A 20,407-nucleotide genomic window follows, 5' to 3' on the forward strand; every position below is an offset into this window, starting at 1 on the left:
AAGCAAAACAATTCCATCTACACACCATGAACCTGAGCCAGAATAGACATTTGATAGGACGGATCGTTCCTGGGGCGTCCAGCTTACATTGAATGAGTGACCTGTTCTCTCAGAAGCAAGATCAACGCAGTGGCAAAAAACACCCTTCAGCCCTGCCCATGGCCAGATTACCTCCTGAAATAACAGCATATTCTAGCCCTCCTGTAGATGATTCTTACTGGGTTCCGCTTTCAGCCGGAGCAGCGCTTTTAGTGTCCACGAGGAGGGAGCCTCCTAAAGAAAGGGCAACGGAGTAGGAACCTAATGCCTGCCACCTAGTCTGAGGTCGGTGACATTCGGTACTTAAGGTGCAAGGAAGTCTATCAAGTGGAAACCTACCTGCACACCCGGCTGGATTTGAAGCCATGCTCTGGATCCTGAAGGAGGCAGTGTACAGAGGGCTGGAAGAGGCATGGTGACTCACGTGGGTTTGCTATGGAAGCAGTAGGACAGATCGTTCAATGTGTTCACCTGAATAGTTGTTTGTGCTCGCTCAGATAGCGCCCGAGACAGGGAGCAAGAGATATGGGAGCCACCCGCTCCAAACAGCGGTAGCGGTGATGGTGGTGATGCCAATAGACATAACGAATTGGGTCCAAAGTGATCAAACATGGCTGAGTTCAACTGGGTTGATCGGCTGCATTTCGTCTCATCCGCCGCCCCGACGTAGGCGGCCCTTCCAACCTCCACCATACCCTCACACAAACTCGTCAGCTCGAGCATTCTGCCTGATCTGGCCCTTGCAGAAATAGATGTATGAGCGGTGCCGAAGGCTGACATCTCCAGGGTCCAGCGGAACCATGAGCAAGATGCCTGGCATATGAGCTTCAGGTATCAATGTCGATTGTTGCTGTGGCGAGCGGCCGGTTGAGATCAAAATAGCCCGAAAAGGGAAACGATTCCAGAGCTGTCATCGCGAGATGGGTCTGGAAAAGGCCATTCTCTGTTACTCCCATGAACCAAGCATTTCCCTCGAAGAACGTATGTTTGTTGGACCTGCATCGGGGAAGTACAAGCCGGCGGCCACAGCTCTATAGCCCCGGCACCACATGGAACGATCAGATAGGCACGACGTGGCAGCATCCGAATTTTCCTAGCATCCTTCCAGAGCGACCATCATCAGAATCATTATCATCTGAGCCACGGTGGGTAGCAGGATCAAATGAAACATCTGGAGCTATTCCAAATCAGGATCAGACGGGCGTCCTGGGTGAGAAAGAAAGGAGAAAGGTCCGCTCGCCTTTGTGTTGTCGACACTGTTTGGGGGGCTCCAAGACAGCCTCCATGTCAGTGATACCACTGCCAGCATGAAAGACGAACGGGTGGTCCAAGCTGCAAAGAAGGCAGATTTGGTGCAACCCGTCAAAGTCGCGGGATTTGTCAGAGCCAACCAAGCCACCATCGTCAAAGCTGGCCTGTGAGGCGATTCCAGGTTTCGGAGAGGGAGCGGTTGGGAGACGGTCAAGCCTGCCCTGGCTCCTCCCGAGCGGGCCACAGAGACGGCCTTTAGCTGGAGGCGCGAAGAGCAGGAGTCTTCCTTCACCGCCGTGGTCAAGCGTACAGGAGTGAGATATGTCTTGCCACCTACATTCCTTGGCCTAGTCAGGACTCCTTGCAGCCTGTTGCCGCCAGTTGGAGAAGTGTGATGTGTGGTCAACCAATGCTTAGCCAGATCAGATATGCCCAGTGCAAGAGGACGATACACCTCTGAACCACCGAATGTGCGGTCAGGTACCAATTGTTTTGTATCCAGACATCCCACAGAACGAGCAAAATCGAGAGAACGTTAGCAGTAGAGGTACAATGCGCACTGCGCAAGGCATTTCATCAGGAGTTGAGCATTAACAGCTGTACCTATGCGATTAGCAGTCATTGACGCATTGTCACGTAGACACTTAGCTTGTCCCGTCTTTCTGCCTCAAATCAGGAGTCTGGACACATGGTCAAGGTCGCAATATGAGTTGTGAAAATACAGGATGGCGCGAAAAGTGTTGGTGGTGAGGGTGGCTCGAAGTCCAGGTACAGCGTGGAGAGGGAGTAAGGAGAGCGCAGACGGCGCAGGGAAACTCACTTACTCACTCAGCTTAGCACTCACTCATCATCACCGCCACCCTCACCACCACCATCACCATTCAACACTTCCACCACTTCCAATCACTTCAACCACCACCATCAGATCCTGGACTCGAGCCACCTCATCAGTCTTACTTCTCCTTTTGGTACCTCTTTGACACCACCACACCACCATTACCACCTTTGGAGCAGCTTCTCCTCGACCCCCTCTCCTCTTGCGGTGCCAGCATCTTCAGCGCCTTCGTCATAGCCCCAACTTCAGGCTGGCAGCCTTTTCTCGCTGCAATCAAGTGCAGATGTTTTGGCCAGGGCTAGATCACCCACTCCACGCGGCTCCGCCCCTTGCTCGACTTCCAAACGAGCCCCATGCTGCATATTCCGGAAGTGCGCACGACATACTTGCAGATGACAACAGGCTACGGGCCGCCGCAGCGAGGTGGACTGTGGGAACAATTGCCTACCATGCGTAACCAATGATTCACCAGCCCTTGGCTCCACCATGCCCAATTTTTGTCCCCTTTGAGGGCGTCCAATTCAAGACCATCTTGATTCTGGTCGGAAAGTCCAGTACTGCCGACTCATTCATACTGACTGGTGCCAGAATGCTTGGAGATTTCCGGGACCTCAGCCTACCGGTGAGGCCAACCACCGTTGCCGTCACCCGTAGTCGCTATCCCTGGACCGTGTCGATCAAGTCACCGAGCCCTGATTTTGGTCGTTTACCATAACCGCCCTCGAGCTAAAGAGCCCTCGGGCCACGCAGATTCGCAGTTGCCCGCACCTCTCTAACCAATACCTGTCCAGTCGGAACATTTCCTTTTTGCCTGAGTGGTGTCGTGGAGTGCAGGGATACTGGTCAGCCTTGCCCCTGCCTCGTTTCATGTTGCCATTGGTTTGTTGTCAAGTCGGCCGACGATCAGTCCATCAACAGTCGGCTTTGCACGGTCGATTTTCTGAATGCCTCAGACATCAAACCCTTGATGTCCAAATCAGCACCGCTCGGTCCGTTTGAGCAATGAATCCCCTTCTGGAGCTTGCCCGGCTCATCTTCGCTTCATCTGAACACATCGAGTACGCCCAGCCGCCGCATGACTTGCTTTCCTCCCATCCTGTAAAGGCAAAACAAAGAATGTACACGGTGGGTCAAAAGGCAAGGCCGTCATGGCCTGCTCGATACTTAGCAGACGCCCCCGTTCCCCAGCCACGTGCCAGAGAAACCGCGGCAGTCATGGGCCCTGTGCCGACAGCATCTTATCGAAGGAGGGCCTCAGCTGAAACCCTCTCTGCAAGGCCTGCGCTTGAATGCATTCTGTATTCTGCATCTCGTTTGGACCCGATTCGATTCTTCCAAATATTCCTTTATTTCGCCCTTCAAGGTAAAGATTCGGTGGCCAAGCCAATGTTGTGGCGATTTTTAGGCTCAAGCTGGGGCTGCTGAAGAAGGCCGCCTGCAGCACAGTCGGGCGGTCTCAAGGGTCAAAGGTCATGCCCTGAAGGGTCATTGGCCTGTCGAATATGCAGTCTTCCTTCGAATGGTCCTTGCCAACAACGTCTGGTCGATCCCGTATCCTCACCGAATACTGGTGGTCAAAGTGTCAGAGCCCTTCGCTGCGCCGATGGCTGAGCTAGTCATTTCTACATCCGATGAAGACACTCCAACGCAATCCCAGCCTGCCCGACCAGACCAGGACTTGATCCAGGGCTTGTGTGGAACCCCCTGACCTTGGTGTTGACTGCATGATTGCGCATTCATTTGAAGTCTTTTCAATCCGCTGAACTGGTCCAAGCCTCTCCTTCTATCAGCAAGGCTCTGATATCTCTTTCTCTAAGCCACCATCATTTCAGTCACATATTTTCCGCCTTTTCCTCCCACCAGAATTCCCTTCCATCGCTTATCGATTCAGAACCTGTGCTTTTGCACACTGTGGACGTCCAGGCACTGAATAGGATTGTCTACGAGTTCTCGTCGACTGCCGTGGGTTCGTTACAACTTGCTCGCCACAACGGGCGATCGGAACAGTTCTCTGTTCACTGCTGCTTGAGCAGGACGTTCTGGAGAAGTCGTTAGTACAGACACAGAAACCCCTTTCGAACAACAGGAAGAAGAAGAGGCCTCGAACGGCAGTACGCGACGGCTAAATAGTTGGAAAGTAAGTTGAACAAGTTCAGACCAAGGCACTCACCATTGTCACCGACCAATAACAGCACAACTGCGACAGACAAAATTCGCAGCGATTTGTTTCGCTTCAACTAGGTACGATTGCAAGAACTGAGGCTCCTCTGTTGCTGCCAGTACAAGGCACCGACAGGAGCAAAAGAAGGCCGCAACCATGAGGAATGAGAGCACACCATGTTGCTGACCTTTCAGCAGTTTGTACCCGTTTTGGGGGAAGCACTGTGGACTCCATACATATATTGGCAGTCTTCCCGCTATTGGCAGGCAACTCTGTCCTGCATGCGCCTTGGATCACTAGGGTCTAGCTGAGCAAGTCCACACCGCCCCGGGGCTATCAATCACCGTTCAGGGAGCAGAGCTAGCGAACGGCTGAGCAAGTACCGACCCAAAGACTGCCGAAAAGGACAAGCCCATTACCCACCTCGAGACTCCGCGATTGAACAAACTCTAAAGCTCCCCCTGTGCTGATTCAGCCTTGTTTGAATCAGTGCTGGGTTTAGCAGGACAGCTATGGATCCCAGTACGTATTTACGACAAGCTTTGTATATCTTATCTGCTTTGTTGTGAGGCCAACGTCAACAAAAATCCTGCTGCGGCTCGGCAATCTGGCATTGATATGCTGTGTGCACACGGAGCTGCCACTGCTGTGGCTGCTCTACCCTCGTTTCGCACAATTGCCACCTACGCTCACCTGGCCAGGATGCCCCGCTCCGTGCTACTCTGCCTGCCAGTTTGTACTGAATGGGTAATTGTCCACGAAGGAGGGGCTCTCTCAAGCCTAGTTGCATGAGGGCTGTGCCAGGCTTCCTTTTGCTTTATCAAATCCTAACCTTTGAGCTGCACTCTCTTGACTGCTGGCCGTTACTGACTTTGCTTGCTTGCAGCATTGCTTCAACAGTCTTCGCCATTCGACTTTGCAGAATCCAAATATCTCGGGCAGGAGCGCACCTTTTCAAATTCGTCCTATTCTACCAATGACTTCACGTTTCCGAGTCGAAGGCCTCAGAGCAGCCTGACGAGTAGTGCGTCAGGAGTGGCACTGCCAGCAAATGCTAGTCTTGACTTCACTGGCAGTTCGCTTCTGAACGAAACACCGTGAGTATCCGATCTCCAGTTCTTCCCCACCAGTTCATCTGTCTTTGAAATACCCGATGGCGCCTCAGACCGACTATTTGGTCGACATGCAAGTCTAGAGCCTTGAAGGTTGGGCACCCGGCGCGAGCTTTCATCCACTCTCCGGTGTGATTGAAGGACCGTAAGAGGCTGCCGATTACCTCTTGGTTATTTTCAGAATGTGCTCGTCCCATGACTCAACGGTCGCACTTCCAAGGTGTGACATATAAATGTGATCTGGCTGCTCTACCAGTTCTGTCTCACTGACCCATCCATGATGGTCTTCGCAGGTATCACCAAAGCTCGCAATTGCTGCTGAGCCCGCCTGATTCCACCACTGGATCAGCGAGCGCGGGGGGCAACCCTACAGCCTCTGGAAACACCTATACGACCCTCCCCAAGCCGTTTCCCAGCAATGCATGCGCGCCGGACCATTTCTCGAGCGCACCTTCTTCAGTTCTCTCGTCAAACTGGCCGGGGTCCTCGATGACGCTCATGGAACGTCAACAGAGAGTGTAAGTTCTTGTCTCCCCCAAAAGTCCATCGTCAGCCTTGTGACAGGTGCTGATTTCTGTTGTACAGTCCTCCTTTGTCACCTCCCCATTCGTACAATTCGGCAAACGGCATCGGGTCAACTTTCAGGAGTATGGGAGAGAGAATACCACAATATTCGACAGCTCTCCACACCCAAATAAGTCCAGGCCAATTTCCAGGAGGGATGCGGTATCAATCAAATCCCTTTCCCGCTCGCAATAGTCCAGCGTTTGCTTTCCCACTCCAAGAGGGTTCATACCCAGGACAAAACATGTCAACGCATTGCCATGACAGCCAGAACACTACGCGGCAAGATGGCCCTCCCTTTCACGAAACCACCGTTCTTCATCCTGTGCTGACACTGCGCAACCAACGTTTGATGCCAGAGATCATAGCCTCAATACAAAAAGGGTTTTTCCAGGTCGATAGAAAATGGACTTGCTACCGCCGAAATTACTTTGCAGTACAATGCTCCTTCGGCTTCCGAAATAGCATCATGGATGGACCGTTCTATCTGAATAGGAATGGTTCCGAAGAATTGATCCAACAATTTGCCGTGTCAATTACTGCAAAAACCGCCATGACTAGCAACGGTGAAAGCGAGGCTCGAGGTCTTGTTCAGCATACTCCCAAACGGGACAAGGCAACAGAATCAGTTCCTGGCCGTCACCCAATTGCACCGTCGCCCAACCATACCATTGGCACAAATGGTACGTACTCAAGCTCTGGACATGTGTATGGGGGGCCCAACCATCTTCACTCAAGTATCATCGGTGGCTTTTCAGGGTTCGAAACCCCCGGCACGAATTCAATCCCAACTTCCCATACATTTGAGAGAATTCAGTTCCAGAAAGCCACCGCCAACAATGGCAAACGGCGCGCACAGCAGCAATACTTTTTGGTGGTGGTTGAGCTTTCTGCAAATATCGGGAGGCAGAACGACGAGAACTGGGTCTTGATAGCGACCAAGGAATCCGACCCTATGGTTGTGCGTGGCCGATCCCCTGGCCATTACAAGGACAATGGGCGGCGAGACAGCCAGGCCAGCATGGACCCCGATCGTGGAACTGGGCATGGGACCGACGGCCATGCCGGTCCACTTTCATCAGGGAGCTACGGGCACAGCCATACTTCGATGGATTGGATGGGTAGCCATCGACAGGGGGGTCATTTCGGAGGGTCTAGCTACCGTCATGCCTCCGCCTCTCGCTTTTCTCCTGCGAGTCTGGTCTCCTCTAGCGCCCTAGCAGGAACGCCAACCGACATTGAGGTGAGCCTCTGTGATTCCCGTACAGCAAAGTCATCCTGTACCCTGTCGTCGGACCGATCTGCTCTGACACCACTATCGGAGGGCAGTGACGATATTATGTTCAGCAGCCTTGACCGCGAGGGGACGAGTCGCAAGAGGCCGTTCGAGGACGACGGAGAGGGGGAGCATATGCGCTTCCAACTACCAGGGCCATTCACCGACAGCATGGCAACGATTATTGACTTCTCGGCCACACCGTACTCGAAGCTTTTGTGCGCAACATCGTGATCCACTTCTGGAGAGTGGATCAAGTACGCTACAGTTGGATCTAGCATTCTTCGAAGGTTCTGCTAAGCCGCCCTGGCCGCCTTCTTTGAGCGCTGGCAGTTGTCCACCTTCAGTTATTTCTTATCAAATGTCTTCTGAAACCATGTTTGTACGGTGTGAAAGGACTATGGACTAAGTGGAACAGGGCAGGACTTGCACAGGATCTAGAGATACCCCGGGTTCGATTCAGACAGAGCATGGCGCATGGATGGGTCACAAAGCGCAGGATCAAGGACATGGCATGACGGGGATCCCCTTCCTTGGCCACCACTCAGACAGCATGGTGCATGGCAATCGGGGGGCAGACTTGGGGTAGGGCTCAGGGATACAAAGAAGGGGCTGCATAACTGGATATTCCAGAGGTCACTGGAAGGGACAGGTTACCATGAGGCGATCCCACCGGAAGATACGACACATGCGGACTGAGATTTATGCCTTCAGAACGACGTGATGATACGAAACAGCATACAGTTACATTATTATGATTTTCCAGGTTTTCGGTACTGTTTCTCCCATGCACAAATGCTGGACCGCGATCGATTTTTCAGGCAGCATGGCGTTACATTGGCGAGATAAATAGGTCGTAGTGGCAGAACAAAGGCTTTTTGGTCTTGCATTGACTCACTCAAGGATGGTACCAAGGGATGGGAAAGTGAACTTGGAAACCTGCCAGGGTCATGGGTATGGAGGAATCCATTCTTTTCCACCTGTCAAGCTCCATCACCCTCTCACTTTCCCTCTCCCAGCCACTTCAAGCGCAATCGCCATCAAAGTTTCTTTGTTCCCTGTCCTGCAGTCTTACCCTCCAGAGCTACCTCGCAGCCAGCGTACCACCTGACCCCCTTTCCCCGCCATTTGGGACGCGGCAGTGAAATCTGTCGGATTTCAAGCTGCGTGTTCGAGGTGGCATGACCCCCCCCAGCAGGGCTCTTAGACTCGATTGATCCCGAAGACTCTGGCTCCGCTCCCAATGTGTCCCCTGCTTACTTCGCGAACGAGCCGCCATTCGAATCCTAGCCGATGCATGCTTGACCAGGGGTGGCGCCTGTCACTCGGGCAGGCCCTACGAAATGATTGCACGCCTTCTTTCAGCCCAACAGCCACATCCATCATCGAGCGGACACCAGAGCGAGAGGGAAGAAAAAACATTCATGATAATCCAAGCGGATCGAACCCCGCCTGGTCGGGTGTTAACGGCGAGAAGAGAGCAAATAAAGACACGCTGCACATCTCAGGAGACGTCTTTGGACCTGCGCTTCTTGTCTACCATCCTGGAAGAAGGCCCAAAGAAAATTACAAAAGGAGCTAGGTCATCTGGCCCTTGGTACAATTCAACCAAGCTAAAGGGGTAATGCCAAAGGATCCAGCTGAAAGTGATGCCAAGCAGGGCAAATAGAAAGTGCAGAGCGCAGCAAGCCAGACTTTGAGCTCTCGTATTCCCCCCCAGCTGGGCTGCTTGGTGACTAGGCCCTTGTTGTGGGAGGTGGACACCTCTGCGTTGCTACGAGCAGTCCGGGCCCTCGGACGATCAGCATAGTCATCAAACATCTTCGCATAGAAACCCACCAGGAAGCTGGTTCAGTGGTTCAGAGCATTCCACAGTCGTTTCCTTCCGGGAAAGTGGCTTCAGCAATTGGTCATTCTCTGCGCCCTGGAAAATAACCAGATAAGGAAATTTGCAAGCACCCTAGAGACAAGTCCCCTAACGCTCATTTGATGGTGCATTGTCGCCTGGGAGGAACTCTCAAAAGCCAGGGAGTGCAGGATAAGCCACCGGCAAAGCAACGCGAGGAAAACCCGGGATAGCCACCGACCGATACCTCTCCAGCTCTTCCAAATCCGTGTGGGAAATATCTGAACGACACAAAATCATGCCACAACTCCGGTGGACCAGCTGGAGATGGACACTAGTGCTTGCAGAGTACCGAGTATGTATTTCTTGCTTGCGGAAGGTGACGTACAGGGCAACAGTGAGAAAGCATGGGGAATCGCAACAGAGGTGCGCGGTTAGCTGGTCAATAGCTACCTGGGTGGCTTACCGGATCCATCGAGACAGTCACAAAGGACCAGCCCATTGACCCGAAACACGAAGTACATGACCTCATGAGTCCGTCGGTGAGGTCCGCCATGGGCTGTGCAAGGTCTGGGCCACGCCCCTTTGGCTATAGTCACGAATTCACCATGGTTCCCAGCAAGCGGTTTTTAAATTCCGCCCATCCTCCAGTCAATCGACGATTAGACTACTCTACCTCTACTGAATGCGGATTGGATGGGACCCGGAGTACCGAAATGTCGTCAAAATAGGCAAAAACGCCAGCTCCTTTTGCTAGTCGTGGGCCCACTACAGCTCCACCAAAGCCATCCGTGGAAACTATCCAAAAGCTGCTCAGCATCGAGGGGGCCATCACACGCGTGGGAAGCCGGGAACCGCACTTTACCGCCGCTGACCGACCCTCTGCTAGTCCATGTGGGCGACGATGAACGAGGTGCCAAAGTTCAAGATTAGCCTCGAACCTTGCTTGCTCCGGGTTTTCGGATCCATGATTAGCGTCTTCTGGGATAGCATGCCACACCTGTACCTGCACTCCGGGGACTCGTACTTTGCATGCTCTGGAGTTGACAGTCTTGCCCCTAGGGACGAGTCACCATCCGGCGCGGCGCTACACTTGCACCTGGTCGCGAACGCTCAGGCGACCACTCAAAGCCCAGGAATGCCTCTGGCGCTCGAAACAGGGAAATGGCGGGAGAAAACCCTGCGAAGATATGCAGTGATCAATAATGTTCGCACGCAGGTCTCGGCCCCAATCACCTCGGATACGCTAAATCACGGGGCCTTGTCGGGCTAGGGCTAGTCAAACGACTAGCAAACAGCTGCATGCATATACGATGACGGCGACTCAAATACACTGGTGCAGTGAGGCAAACGAAAAGAAGCACCCCGTCGCGGAGAAGACACACTAAAATGAACACTAAAAAGCCCAACAGGGGGGGCTGGTGAGGCCAGGGTTCCGTGCCAGAACACCGCTCGCTGCTGTTGTTACCCAAAAGGATCGACAACAGCCGACGATCAGGGTGTGACAAGATCTACTCGTACCTAGAGAGGAGCCGGAACACCGTCCTGTCACATTGCCCATCCCCATCCCCATGTCCTTTCCGTGAAAACAGGTGCAAACAGTCACCAACCTACTCCCCTTGACCGCTGTTGCTGTGGAGCCGCAGAGATTGGCCCACCACGACCTTCCCGAGTAGAGAGCCTCCTGGACAATCTTTCACGAGGGTCGAGAGTAAAACTTGTTTGGCACAAATGGCATTTTAGCGACCTCCGCTTTCCTCACATTCTTTCGAACTCTGACACCGACCGGAGTCCCCTTTTTGTGGAATCCATTCTTAATATACCCCATGGCAATGTTTTGTCCGTCGAGGGTGGGGCTGGGAGAACCAGAGGTGATGTGACCAATGACCTGGTTGTTGTTTTCCGGATCGACGATTTCTGCCCCTTCGCGGGCAGCGGGACCCTTTTCTATGAGGAGGCCAACTCGTCGCTCAGGCATGGTCTTTGGCGACGCGAGCTGCTTGTTGATAATTTGATGACCATTAAAGGCTGGTGTAGGGTTGTCGACCCGGCGAGATTTGCCGACCAACCAACCCAAAGCCGCCATTGGCGGCGTGATCTTCTCATCTAGGTCATGCCCGTAGAGACACATCCCTGCCTCTAGGCGGAGCGAGTCGCGCGCACCCAGCCCCGCCCAGCGGACTTTGGAGCTGTCGGCGGTGAGAGCTTTGGCTATGTTCGTTGCCAGTTCGGTTGCGTCTCCGTTTTCGGGCGGGATCGAAATTTCAAAGCCATCCTCTCCTGTATATCCAGTGCGGCTAATGAGGAGAGAGGGAGTGTTCATCCCGGAGTCAGGTAGGGTCAGTTGCAACCATCGACTTGACCCGAAGTATAGTGTATCCAGTGACGTGTCGAGACTGTCGTCGTCCGTGTCATTAAATATAAGCGACTGGAGCAAGCTTGCAGACTCGGGGCCTTGAAGTGCCAGAAGGGCATGGTGGTCAAGGACGTGCCAATTGATCTTATCTCCTGATGCACCCTTTGCCTTGAGAAACTTTGTTATATGCTGATCGAGATAGGCAATGTCTTTCTCTCGACAGCCCGCGTTGGTCACAAAGTAAAAGCTATCTTTACCAATCCTCGAGATGACAGTATCGTCGACGATGCCTCCTTCCTCGTTCAAAAGGCAAGATAGAGTCGAGCGGTGCTTTTCTATCTCATTGATGGCTGATGGAGTGATTGTCATGAGAAACTCCTCTGCGAGTTCTCCGGACAGCTTGTGCTGCACCATGTGGGAGACGTCAAAGACACTGGCGTGTTGGCGTGTCCAGAGATGGGAGTCCTTGTGCGAGAGGTCCGGGTATGTGACTGGCATGGCATAGGCAGCGTAGGGTACCATTTTGGCCCCGAGCGAAACGTGCAGGTCGTACAGAGGCGTACGTTTGAGTTCTGCTTCGGGATCCGGTTTGGTCGAGGCATGGCGCCGCTGTGCATGAGACAGGCCCGACGATGGGAACGTTGGTGTGGGCTGTGGAATGGGAATTGGTATGGGTATCAACTCAGGCAGATGGCGGCGAACGGGATGCCGTGGCGAAGATGGTGAAGATGGTGAAGATGATGTGACCAGAAAGCTCAGTTCGCGCCTTGGTCGGAGAGATGGGCCTTTGTTTGTTTGCGCGAGGGCCGTCGCCAATACTGGCTTTAGCCCTTGACGAGGAGTAGGCATCTTCATCATTACTGTCACGCTCAGCACGAGTTTCTTCTTCTGCTGCTGTTGAGCTAACCTGCGGGCCGGAGAAACTTTCTGGTCTCAATCCAGCTTGGGAGTGATTTGTTCACTGTATTGATATGCAGGAAAAAGCTCGGGTGATCTCAGTGGTGCTGTTCCCCTCGTTCAATTCATGATATACAACCAGACTCCCAAGACCTCAAACCACGTTGAGATGTGTCTTTTCACCTGGAAGACTTCTTTAATAATGCTAAGGTTCTTCTCACGAAAAAAAAAGAGATAAGGTTGTTAAAGTGGCAGGAAGGGCGGACGTTCGGCAACTTGCGCGCAGCGGAGGTGTCGAAGGGCTTCAACTGCGCAACCTCACCCGTTTCAGGACTAGTGTGGTCTTGGCAATATTTTTCCTTCCGCCCCAAATTTCGTGAACTGCTGCATCTCTCGTTCTCGTTTCCCTTGTGTTTCATCAGTCTCCGCGTTCGAAGAATCGCATTCAAAGCTCACGCACAGCAGAAGTCTCCTCTGAGATATCTGCAGACCAACCAGCTGCCATTCCCCCACAAAGGGAAAAAGGCCCAGCTTTGGGAGAAAGTCCCCGGACCGCCCTACCTCTGCTCTCTTCGGGGAGTCAGAGAACGTTAGGACCTGCCGAAAGGCAACCGCCATAAAAGCAACCTTTCACTGCGGTTTCTTTGTTTCTTGAACATCCTTTTTTTCGCCTCCCTCTCTTCTCCGAGTCACCTGTTGTCCCTCAATCTCCGACCTCGCTGTCGTCTGCATTCTCTTCTGAGCCGTTTCGTCTTGGGGTCTCGATGTGGAAATGAATTGAGGGAAGATATTTGTCTGGGTGTTGGATGAAGATATGAGTCCGTCGCCGTGAAGACAGGTTTCCCCCTTCTTTTCATTTCGTGAAACGGAGAGGACTCGGACTTTTCGAGCTTGCGAAGGGAAGAGATGGCGAGGGTCTATAACATTGGGAGCTTGATGGTCAGTTTGGGTACTTGGGGAGTTCAAAAGAGTGATTTTTGGAGGTTGCGCAATTCGTCATATGTCGAAAGTTATGCGATTGCCCTCTCCCTCAATTGCTGTGCTTGCAGCAGTTGGGTCATGGAGGGTAACTCGATGGGGCTTATTCTCGAGACGCGGAGCAACACTGTCTTTTGGGTCTGTAGCTTATGGAAAGCAGCGACCATCTTCCACGATGGTGCAGATGTCCTGTCGAACGGACCGGACTCTTTGATTTGGTGTGCTGTGTTTCGCAGGCTCTCATGAATAAGCACCCCTACGCTTCGAGAACAACAACACCGGAGGTTGGGTTTCCTCGCGAATGGCGATGATAAGCAGCTTTGGCTGCGGTGAGCGGGTTGGTTTCCAATGATGAACTCTCAATCACAATAGAGTCAAGCACTTAGGCCTCCATGACTCCACGCGAGCATGGCTTCGGTCAGTGACGCGAACATGGTTGAATACTTTTCTGATGGAACCACGCTCCCCAAGCCTAGAAGATGATGGATGAACCCTTGAGCCTTGACGTGTTTGTATAGTTGTGTGCAGGGTATGGAGAATGGGCATTTCATGTTTTTATGATGGCTTGCTAATGTATCTCACTCGTATCATATCATATCTATTCGGACCTGGGCAGTGCCCTGTCCCCTGTAAACAGTTTTGTTTATGTTTGGTCATCAAATGTGCACCTCTTCCTTCCTTCTGCTGCCGTTTACTTTTTCCGTGCCCGTTTGCCCTCGCTGCGTGCTCTGTATCAGGTAGACCAGGACGTCCCAGACCAGCGCGATGATGGTCGCGCAGGCCGTGCTCCACACGTTGATGCTCACGCCTCCGTAGGGGCACCTCGGGAACCCGAGCAGCCACTCGATATACCACGGGAACCAGCCGCGCGGGTAGGTGAAGACGGGCGTCTTTGCGTGCCAGAACTGCAGCGCCAGGCGCAGGCCGCTGGTGCACGTCCATCGGATCGCCGTGGCTTTGGTGTCGAAGGAGGAGCGGGAGGAAGAAACTGCGGCGGCTGGGGACCACGGGAAAATTTTTCTGTTAGTCACGATGGATAGATAGAAATATAGGTAGAGAGAGCGAGGACGCAGGGCGATTTTGTGTCTCTCGGCCCTCGTCCTTTGGCCGAACGCAGTAATAATGGGAATGAAATTGAATCCAAGTCCCGATTGTAGACAACACACATACGCCCTACCCACCTCTCCCTCTCTTCCTCTCACTCTTGCTCGCCAGCATCTCGCAAAACTCCTCCAGCAAACGGGGAAAATGTGTATCACCAACAAAACTCACCTTTCTTGTCATGCTGCTCCATGGCCTTGTCATGCTGCCGCCTCAGCTTGGCCCACTTGGAAAACTCGTCCTGCGCGCTGACCGCGTTCATCTCTCGTTTCAGCCGCAGGACCTCGCGGCGCAGGCGCGTCTGTTCTTGTATGTCCGTGGATGACTGTAGCGGGAGGCGGCAGTAGATTTGCCATAGCTATCATAGTGCGCGCGGGGTTGGGAATGTCAGCAAAACTTGTCCCAATATATGTTTTCCCTTCCTTCTTGGGCTGTGGGCTTGTATCGTGTCTTTTCCTACTCCCAAGCGCTTCTCTGTCGCCTGGAACCTGATATGTATGTCCCCGTCAAGCCGAAGAGGAAGCGGTGGAGGGAGAAACAAGGGGTTGAGGAGAAGAAAGAGCAGGCTCGACGTACTAGGTCGTTGATGGGTTTGGACCCGATGGTGAGGACGAGGTGGCAGACCAGTTGGATTATGAAGACCGTGACGAGGAGGGAGACCATGATTGCGCCAGTGCCACGCACGCTGCTGCTTCGGTTTTTGGTCTTGCTGTCACTTCGCGATCATGAGGGGAGAGCGGAAAAAAAGGGGAATGAAAACGGAGCGGGTTCCTTTCCTGACAGGATGTCGTGGTCGTGTTGCTTGTCCTGTGTGCTGTACTCGGTACACTGCAAGCGAGTGTGCTGTCCAGTAGACCCGTTTTCGCGGAGACCACACCTGTGCTTTTGAATTTCGATGTGGAGTGAGTGGCCGGAATTCCAAAAACGTCTTTTGGAGAACAGCGAATCGGTCATGACGTCGGCTGCGGAGCCCGATATGGCACAGCTACTGTAGGTTGTGCGCAGCAAAGGATAGATGCACACAGACTACTATCGATTGGGTGACAGTTCAGACACCTGCGGTGTTATCGCAGCTCTCTAGACAAGGCAGATTTATGGTGTTTGGATCGAAGAATCAATTTAAATCCCCACGCATTACAGTTCTACTGCATGTGTTTACAGCTCTTCCCGGTTGTGGCCCCAAACACATAAACCACCGTCGCTCATGCGCTATACAAACCGTCTTCAGTCTCTTCCTCCCTGTAATGCTAGTACAGGAGATCCCGGTCGTTGGCGACACTCGTTTGCGGATGGAAGCTGTGCTGTGGTGCGCTCTGGCTGACGATATATGGATTTCCCACGCCTCCGACAGTCGGGCTAGTCAGGATATCCCCCCCACTGTTGTCACTCAGGCTCAAGTTCTTGAAATAGTCGTCGGCGGCTTCGATTGCAGCTTGGTGATTGGGCACGGGCGTACCGCCTGGTGTTGTGACGGTTGTGTTCAGTGATAGAGGGTTCGCGAGATCCAGACCGGTCAGGGCGCGGTTCAGATCTTCTCTCTTTCTCTGTAAGGCTGGTGAATCCTGAAGTCGGCGTGTCCGTGCAGACCGGAAGACCTGTTGTACTGGCTTCAGATAGATAGTGGCAAGGGTGCCGATGCCCAGACATAGCTCTTCCAGGGTTGTTGGGTCCAGCTTCTCGCTCTCAGCTGTGATGGGTGGTTTCGTTCCCATGACGACTTTCTTCGCCGTCACTGGGTCGGTCGATAGCAGGCGCCAGTACATATATCCCCGGTCGCGAAGATCCGGATCGTCTGACTCTTCCGTGCACCATTTCAGCACTTGCGGAACTATGGAAGAGCCCTTTGTGGGTCGGTGTAGGAAGAGTTTCACAGTCGCGGTCAGGAGCGCCAATTGAACCTCGATAGGCTCTTCGTGGAATGTCGACAGGTAATCTTGTAGGAGTGAATCGGCGTTATCGATTCGATCGGCGTACTCTCCAATGATCCAGATGATAGCAGCCTTTGCCTCTGGCTCATCCAATTCATCAATCTGACCGATCACGGTTGAGATGACAGATTCATACTGGTTTGGGTATTTGCGGAAAATGTTCTTGATGACCACTGTTGCCTCTTGCACGATGTATGGGATTTTGGCATTAACAAGTTCCAGGAGTGCGTCGATACATTGCCGCGCCGCCGGCTCAATCTTGATTGCAAGCTTTCCAATTGCTCGAACGGCCTTGCGCACAAATTGGACATCGATCTCGGTTGCGTACTCTCTCAGCTCGTTAAGAACCACTGAAATGTTGCTCTTATTAGCTAGCATGAATATCAACTCGAGTTTTGTCACTTTGACGTATATCGGATCGTTGTACTTGCAGAAAAACACGCGGATGTCGTTTTGTAGGACTTCGGGCCGCTGTTGGAGGATGAGTATAGCATTTCTCAGGGCGAGATATTGAATCTCTGGTGGTTTAGAGAGGAGAGTGATGAGTGGCGGGGATAGTTTGCGGGCAAGTTCGTCGACTTTCTTCTTGTCGGAGATGTAGTTCATTAGGTACATAATGACCCGAATGCAGGTAAGAACCACGGCAGAGTTCGAGTGCGAGAGCCGAGATGATATTCGTTCTGCCAGTAAGAGGGCCTCGCCAGATTCGTGTGGAACGTAGGACACTAGTGCTTCCAAGATGTAGGTTTGGGACCATTCATTGCAGTCCGGCAAGATAGAAATGATTTTGGAGGCGCTTGCGTAGTCGATTGTCAGCTTAATGTTATCACTCCTCTCCCAGATGTCCTGCAACGAAGAAAGCGCACTTGCGACAACAGTGGGGTTGTCGTCCTTGAGCATTCTATTGAGTCTGTCAATCAGGTCTGACCCCTCGACCAGTCGTTTGTCGTGGTCGTAGATTTTGGCCACGGTAATGGCAGCTGTTTTCCGGACATAGGGATCTTGGTCTGACATTAATTTCTTCAGTGGGGCAATCGTACCCTCGACGAATTCGCGAACATGGACATACGAAATAGTCCGCAGTGCAAGTGCTCGGATTAAAGGGTTCGGGTCCAGAAGATCCTGAATACGTTAGTATCAGGAAGTTCGTCACTGCAAGTCGGCCTGCCCACCTCTTCCAGCACCGGCAACGCTCGCAAAGCAATGTCGGGTTTCATGCGAGCATAGTGCTGAAGGTACAAAAAACACCTGTACGTAGGTTAGCAGGATATCTGCGACAGGCGCACTTTGACAAACATTTTCTTGATCTCAAGGACAGGGATATCCATGCAAGCCACGATATCCGGAAAGAGTGCGATCATGTCGTTGTTGCTCATGGTCATATTGGCGACGATTTTCTTCAGCGCATTTTTCTTAGTAGTGTGGTTCTTGTCTTTCTTGCCAGGATTTGTGAGTTCCGCTCGTAGCTCGGCCACTTTGCCCTGTTCATGAGTGTGAGCGACGGGACAGAGATATAGAGGCAAAGGCATTGCGGCAAAAGGCATGATGTACTGTGGATCTCATAGATGCCGGATGTTCAGTTCACGATATCACACATATGATACATGAAGCGTGGTACCTTTGTAATCCCGGCAGACGTACTCCAAATACCGTGATGAATGAGAGTGAGATGGGAGATGCTGAACATCGCGGCAACATGGGAACAAGCGAAGGAGGCAGTGGCAAACACAGGCTAGAAGGGAAGGCCATCCTGCTAAAGAGATTGGCATACCCTGGCAAAGAGCTTTGAGTCTCCATGTCCGGACGACATCCTGACCTTTTCAATCTCGACTCAACCCAATAGTTGGAGGCTTCTGTTGTCACTCCAGTTGACGGTATTGCTGCTGGATTCAGCGGCTCGACGCTCAAATTACGGCATGATCTTCAGAAAAACAACATCTGACCAGAGAGATTCAAAGCAATGACAATGTCCAAGTGGTAGGTAATCAATGTAAGATTTACTGGAGGTCGATGAGGAGGGAGGACGTTGAGGAGGCGTTGCGCGGTGTGTCCCCCCTGGAGCCGCCGCTCACGCCAAGGGTGCGGAGTTTCCATTTTCCGAGTCCCGTCAGCGTCCAACAACTTTAGACGAGGGACGCCATCGCTGCATCGTTGCTAACCACACCTCCTCCTGTGATGGCGACCTCAGACAGCATGGCTCCTCCAATGCCGAAATGGGTTGTTGACCTCAACAACGGCGTCCCTTCTAGACCCAAGAATGTATCCAGCATCCCAGACCCTCCCGGCTTTTCAGGCTCCAGGTCCGCGGTTGGGAAACAGGTCCGCAGGCCCATATACCACTCACAATCTACACTCGCTGACAACTCCAATAGAAGTCGCAACCTCCTGGACGAAAACCCCCGACCCCCGAAGAAACAGAAACACTCAAACTCAAGAAAGCGTGGGAGGTTGCACTTGGGCCTGCGAAGCAGCTTCCCATGCAAGCTATTATGGGCTACATGTCGGGCAATTCGCTCCAGATATTTTCTATTATGATGGTGTTTATGCTGTCAGTATGCCATTCTTACTTTGCGGTCGTCGATGCTGATAATTCCTTTCAGTTTCAAGAACCCTATCCAGGCTATCTCGCAGACCAACACACAGTTCGCCAAATTCGAGAGCGCTGGTAATCGTACACAGATGTTGGGCGTCAAGGCGGTATATGTCCTAATGCAGTGTCTCCTGCTCGGTTTGGGCATCTATAAAGTCAACAGTATGGGACTGCTACCTACGACGAGAAGCGATTGGTTGGCATGGGAATATGAGAGACAGCCACTTGAAAGAGCATATTTTGCATTTGGCCGGTAACCTCGAGAAAAACAGATGAGATATCTCTGGTACAACATACCAAAGGCCACTTGCCGTATGGCAAGGCCACTTGCCGTATGGCGGAAGGCCCAGCAATGACTGTCGTCGATATACTCCTTTCTCGTCTGATCATTTACGTCTTTCAGACGCCACAAGATTGCTCCAAGCTATGTCGGCCTTGTGGTTTACACGCGTCACCCTCTGGTGGATCCGGAGCTTCGTGGTCTGGGACTCTGTGGAAATGTCTTCTCCATTGTCAACTACTTGATGAGGGTTGATCTTCGTGGCACTCTCAAAGCGAACCTTAGTGGTGAGGTCTTGTTCAAGGCGACCAAAGTCATCTCTCGGAGAACCGTACCTTTCGTGCTTGGTGTCCTTCGATGGTATTTTGCGGTTGGTGCCCTTTAAGTGCTGGGGCACTCGGTATCACGTCGCTATTTCTCTCAATAAGATCAACGACGCTGTCGCCGGCATTGACCTTCAACTCGCCACGTTCAAGCGCAAGGGCTTGCATCCTTTCGGCAATTTCTGCATCAGGCGCTTCGGCGAGCGAGAGCCCCTGCAAGAACTTAGCAAACATAACTCCAGAACTTGATGTTTGCAGAATCTCAGTTGCGGTTACCTTGAATGGGTCGGCAAGGCTCTCGGAATCAACTTCATCGAGCAGCCTGATATCGATGTTCTGGCCAGTTCGAAGCCACGCGGGCTCCGTCCCAAGCTGCGCACGCACAAAGGCTGCCCTTTCTTGACAGGCTTTGGAACACCACCTTTCCAGTTCGCTCTTATCGACAAGTTTGAAGTCTTTGCCACCCTTCTGATTCCAGACTTTTTGGCCACCATGTGTGAGCTTCAGATTTGGTCTTGGACACAGAGCGTAGCCACATCGATTATCTACATTTCGCTCGTAGACGAGATCATCGAAATCCGAGGTCTGAAATAGGCCCAGACAGTGTCGAAAGAGAGCAGCATCGGAAGGTTGAGGTTTTGCGGGGTCAGCGTCAGGTCTAGACGGCAAGTCAAAAGCTTCGACTACTAGGTCTGCTATGCGTGCCTGTAGCTTCTTCCTCTCCTCAATATCTCTGGCATGGCGTAATGCAGTCGAGCGAATGCGATCTTCTCTGTTGCTTTCAGGTTGCTCAGTTGCCATCGCAGGCCATGCTCCAAGTATGTTGACAATGCAAGGCGCAGATAATGGGTGTGGTTGCCTTTTGAGAGC

General features: G+C 52.5%; 6 protein-coding genes across 6 annotated transcripts; 2 read left to right on the top strand and 4 right to left on the bottom strand.

Annotated features, from left to right (window-relative positions):
* Nucleotides 1-6,431: 6,431 nt before the first annotated feature.
* Nucleotides 6,432-7,472, top strand: AYO20_01251 (hypothetical protein; the record flags this gene model as incomplete). Its single annotated transcript, XM_022639557.1, has 1 exon — nt 6,432-7,472. One exon carries the CDS (start codon nt 6,432-6,434, stop codon nt 7,470-7,472), a length of 1,041 nt encoding a protein of 346 aa, XP_022504393.1.
* Nucleotides 7,473-10,780: 3,308 nt separating this feature from the next.
* AYO20_01252 (hypothetical protein) lies at nt 10,781-12,289 on the bottom strand (the record flags this gene model as incomplete). The annotated part of the gene is made up of 1 exon (XM_022639558.1): nt 10,781-12,289. One exon carries the CDS (start codon nt 12,287-12,289, stop codon nt 10,781-10,783), a length of 1,509 nt encoding a protein of 502 aa, XP_022504394.1.
* Nucleotides 12,290-13,971: 1,682 nt separating this feature from the next.
* Nucleotides 13,972-15,079, bottom strand: AYO20_01253 (hypothetical protein; the record flags this gene model as incomplete). The annotated part of the gene is made up of 3 exons (XM_022639559.1): nt 13,972-14,312; nt 14,588-14,741; nt 14,993-15,079. 3 exons carry the CDS (start codon nt 15,077-15,079, stop codon nt 13,972-13,974), a joined length of 582 nt encoding a protein of 193 aa, XP_022504395.1.
* Nucleotides 15,080-15,663: 584 nt separating this feature from the next.
* AYO20_01254 (hypothetical protein) lies at nt 15,664-17,888 on the bottom strand (the record flags this gene model as incomplete). The annotated part of the gene is made up of 3 exons (XM_022639560.1): nt 15,664-17,466; nt 17,517-17,592; nt 17,641-17,888. The coding sequence occupies 3 exons, from the start codon at nt 17,886-17,888 to the stop codon at nt 15,664-15,666; spliced, it is 2,127 nt and encodes a 708-aa protein (XP_022504396.1).
* A 649-nt stretch (nt 17,889-18,537) lies between these two features.
* On the top strand, nt 18,538-19,191 carry AYO20_01255 (hypothetical protein; the record flags this gene model as incomplete). Its single annotated transcript, XM_022639561.1, has 3 exons — nt 18,538-18,663; nt 18,717-18,892; nt 18,945-19,191. 3 exons carry the CDS (start codon nt 18,538-18,540, stop codon nt 19,189-19,191), a joined length of 549 nt encoding a protein of 182 aa, XP_022504397.1.
* Nucleotides 19,192-19,528: 337 nt separating this feature from the next.
* On the bottom strand, nt 19,529-20,338 carry AYO20_01256 (hypothetical protein; the record flags this gene model as incomplete). Its single annotated transcript, XM_022639562.1, has 1 exon — nt 19,529-20,338. The coding sequence occupies one exon, from the start codon at nt 20,336-20,338 to the stop codon at nt 19,529-19,531; it is 810 nt and encodes a 269-aa protein (XP_022504398.1).
* Nucleotides 20,339-20,407: the final 69 nt, after the last annotated feature.

Source organism: Fonsecaea nubica (assembly GCF_001646965.1).
Source record: "Fonsecaea nubica strain CBS 269.64 chromosome Unknown Scaff5, whole genome shotgun sequence".
Classification (NCBI taxonomy): Eukaryota; Fungi; Ascomycota; class Eurotiomycetes; order Chaetothyriales; family Herpotrichiellaceae; genus Fonsecaea; species Fonsecaea nubica.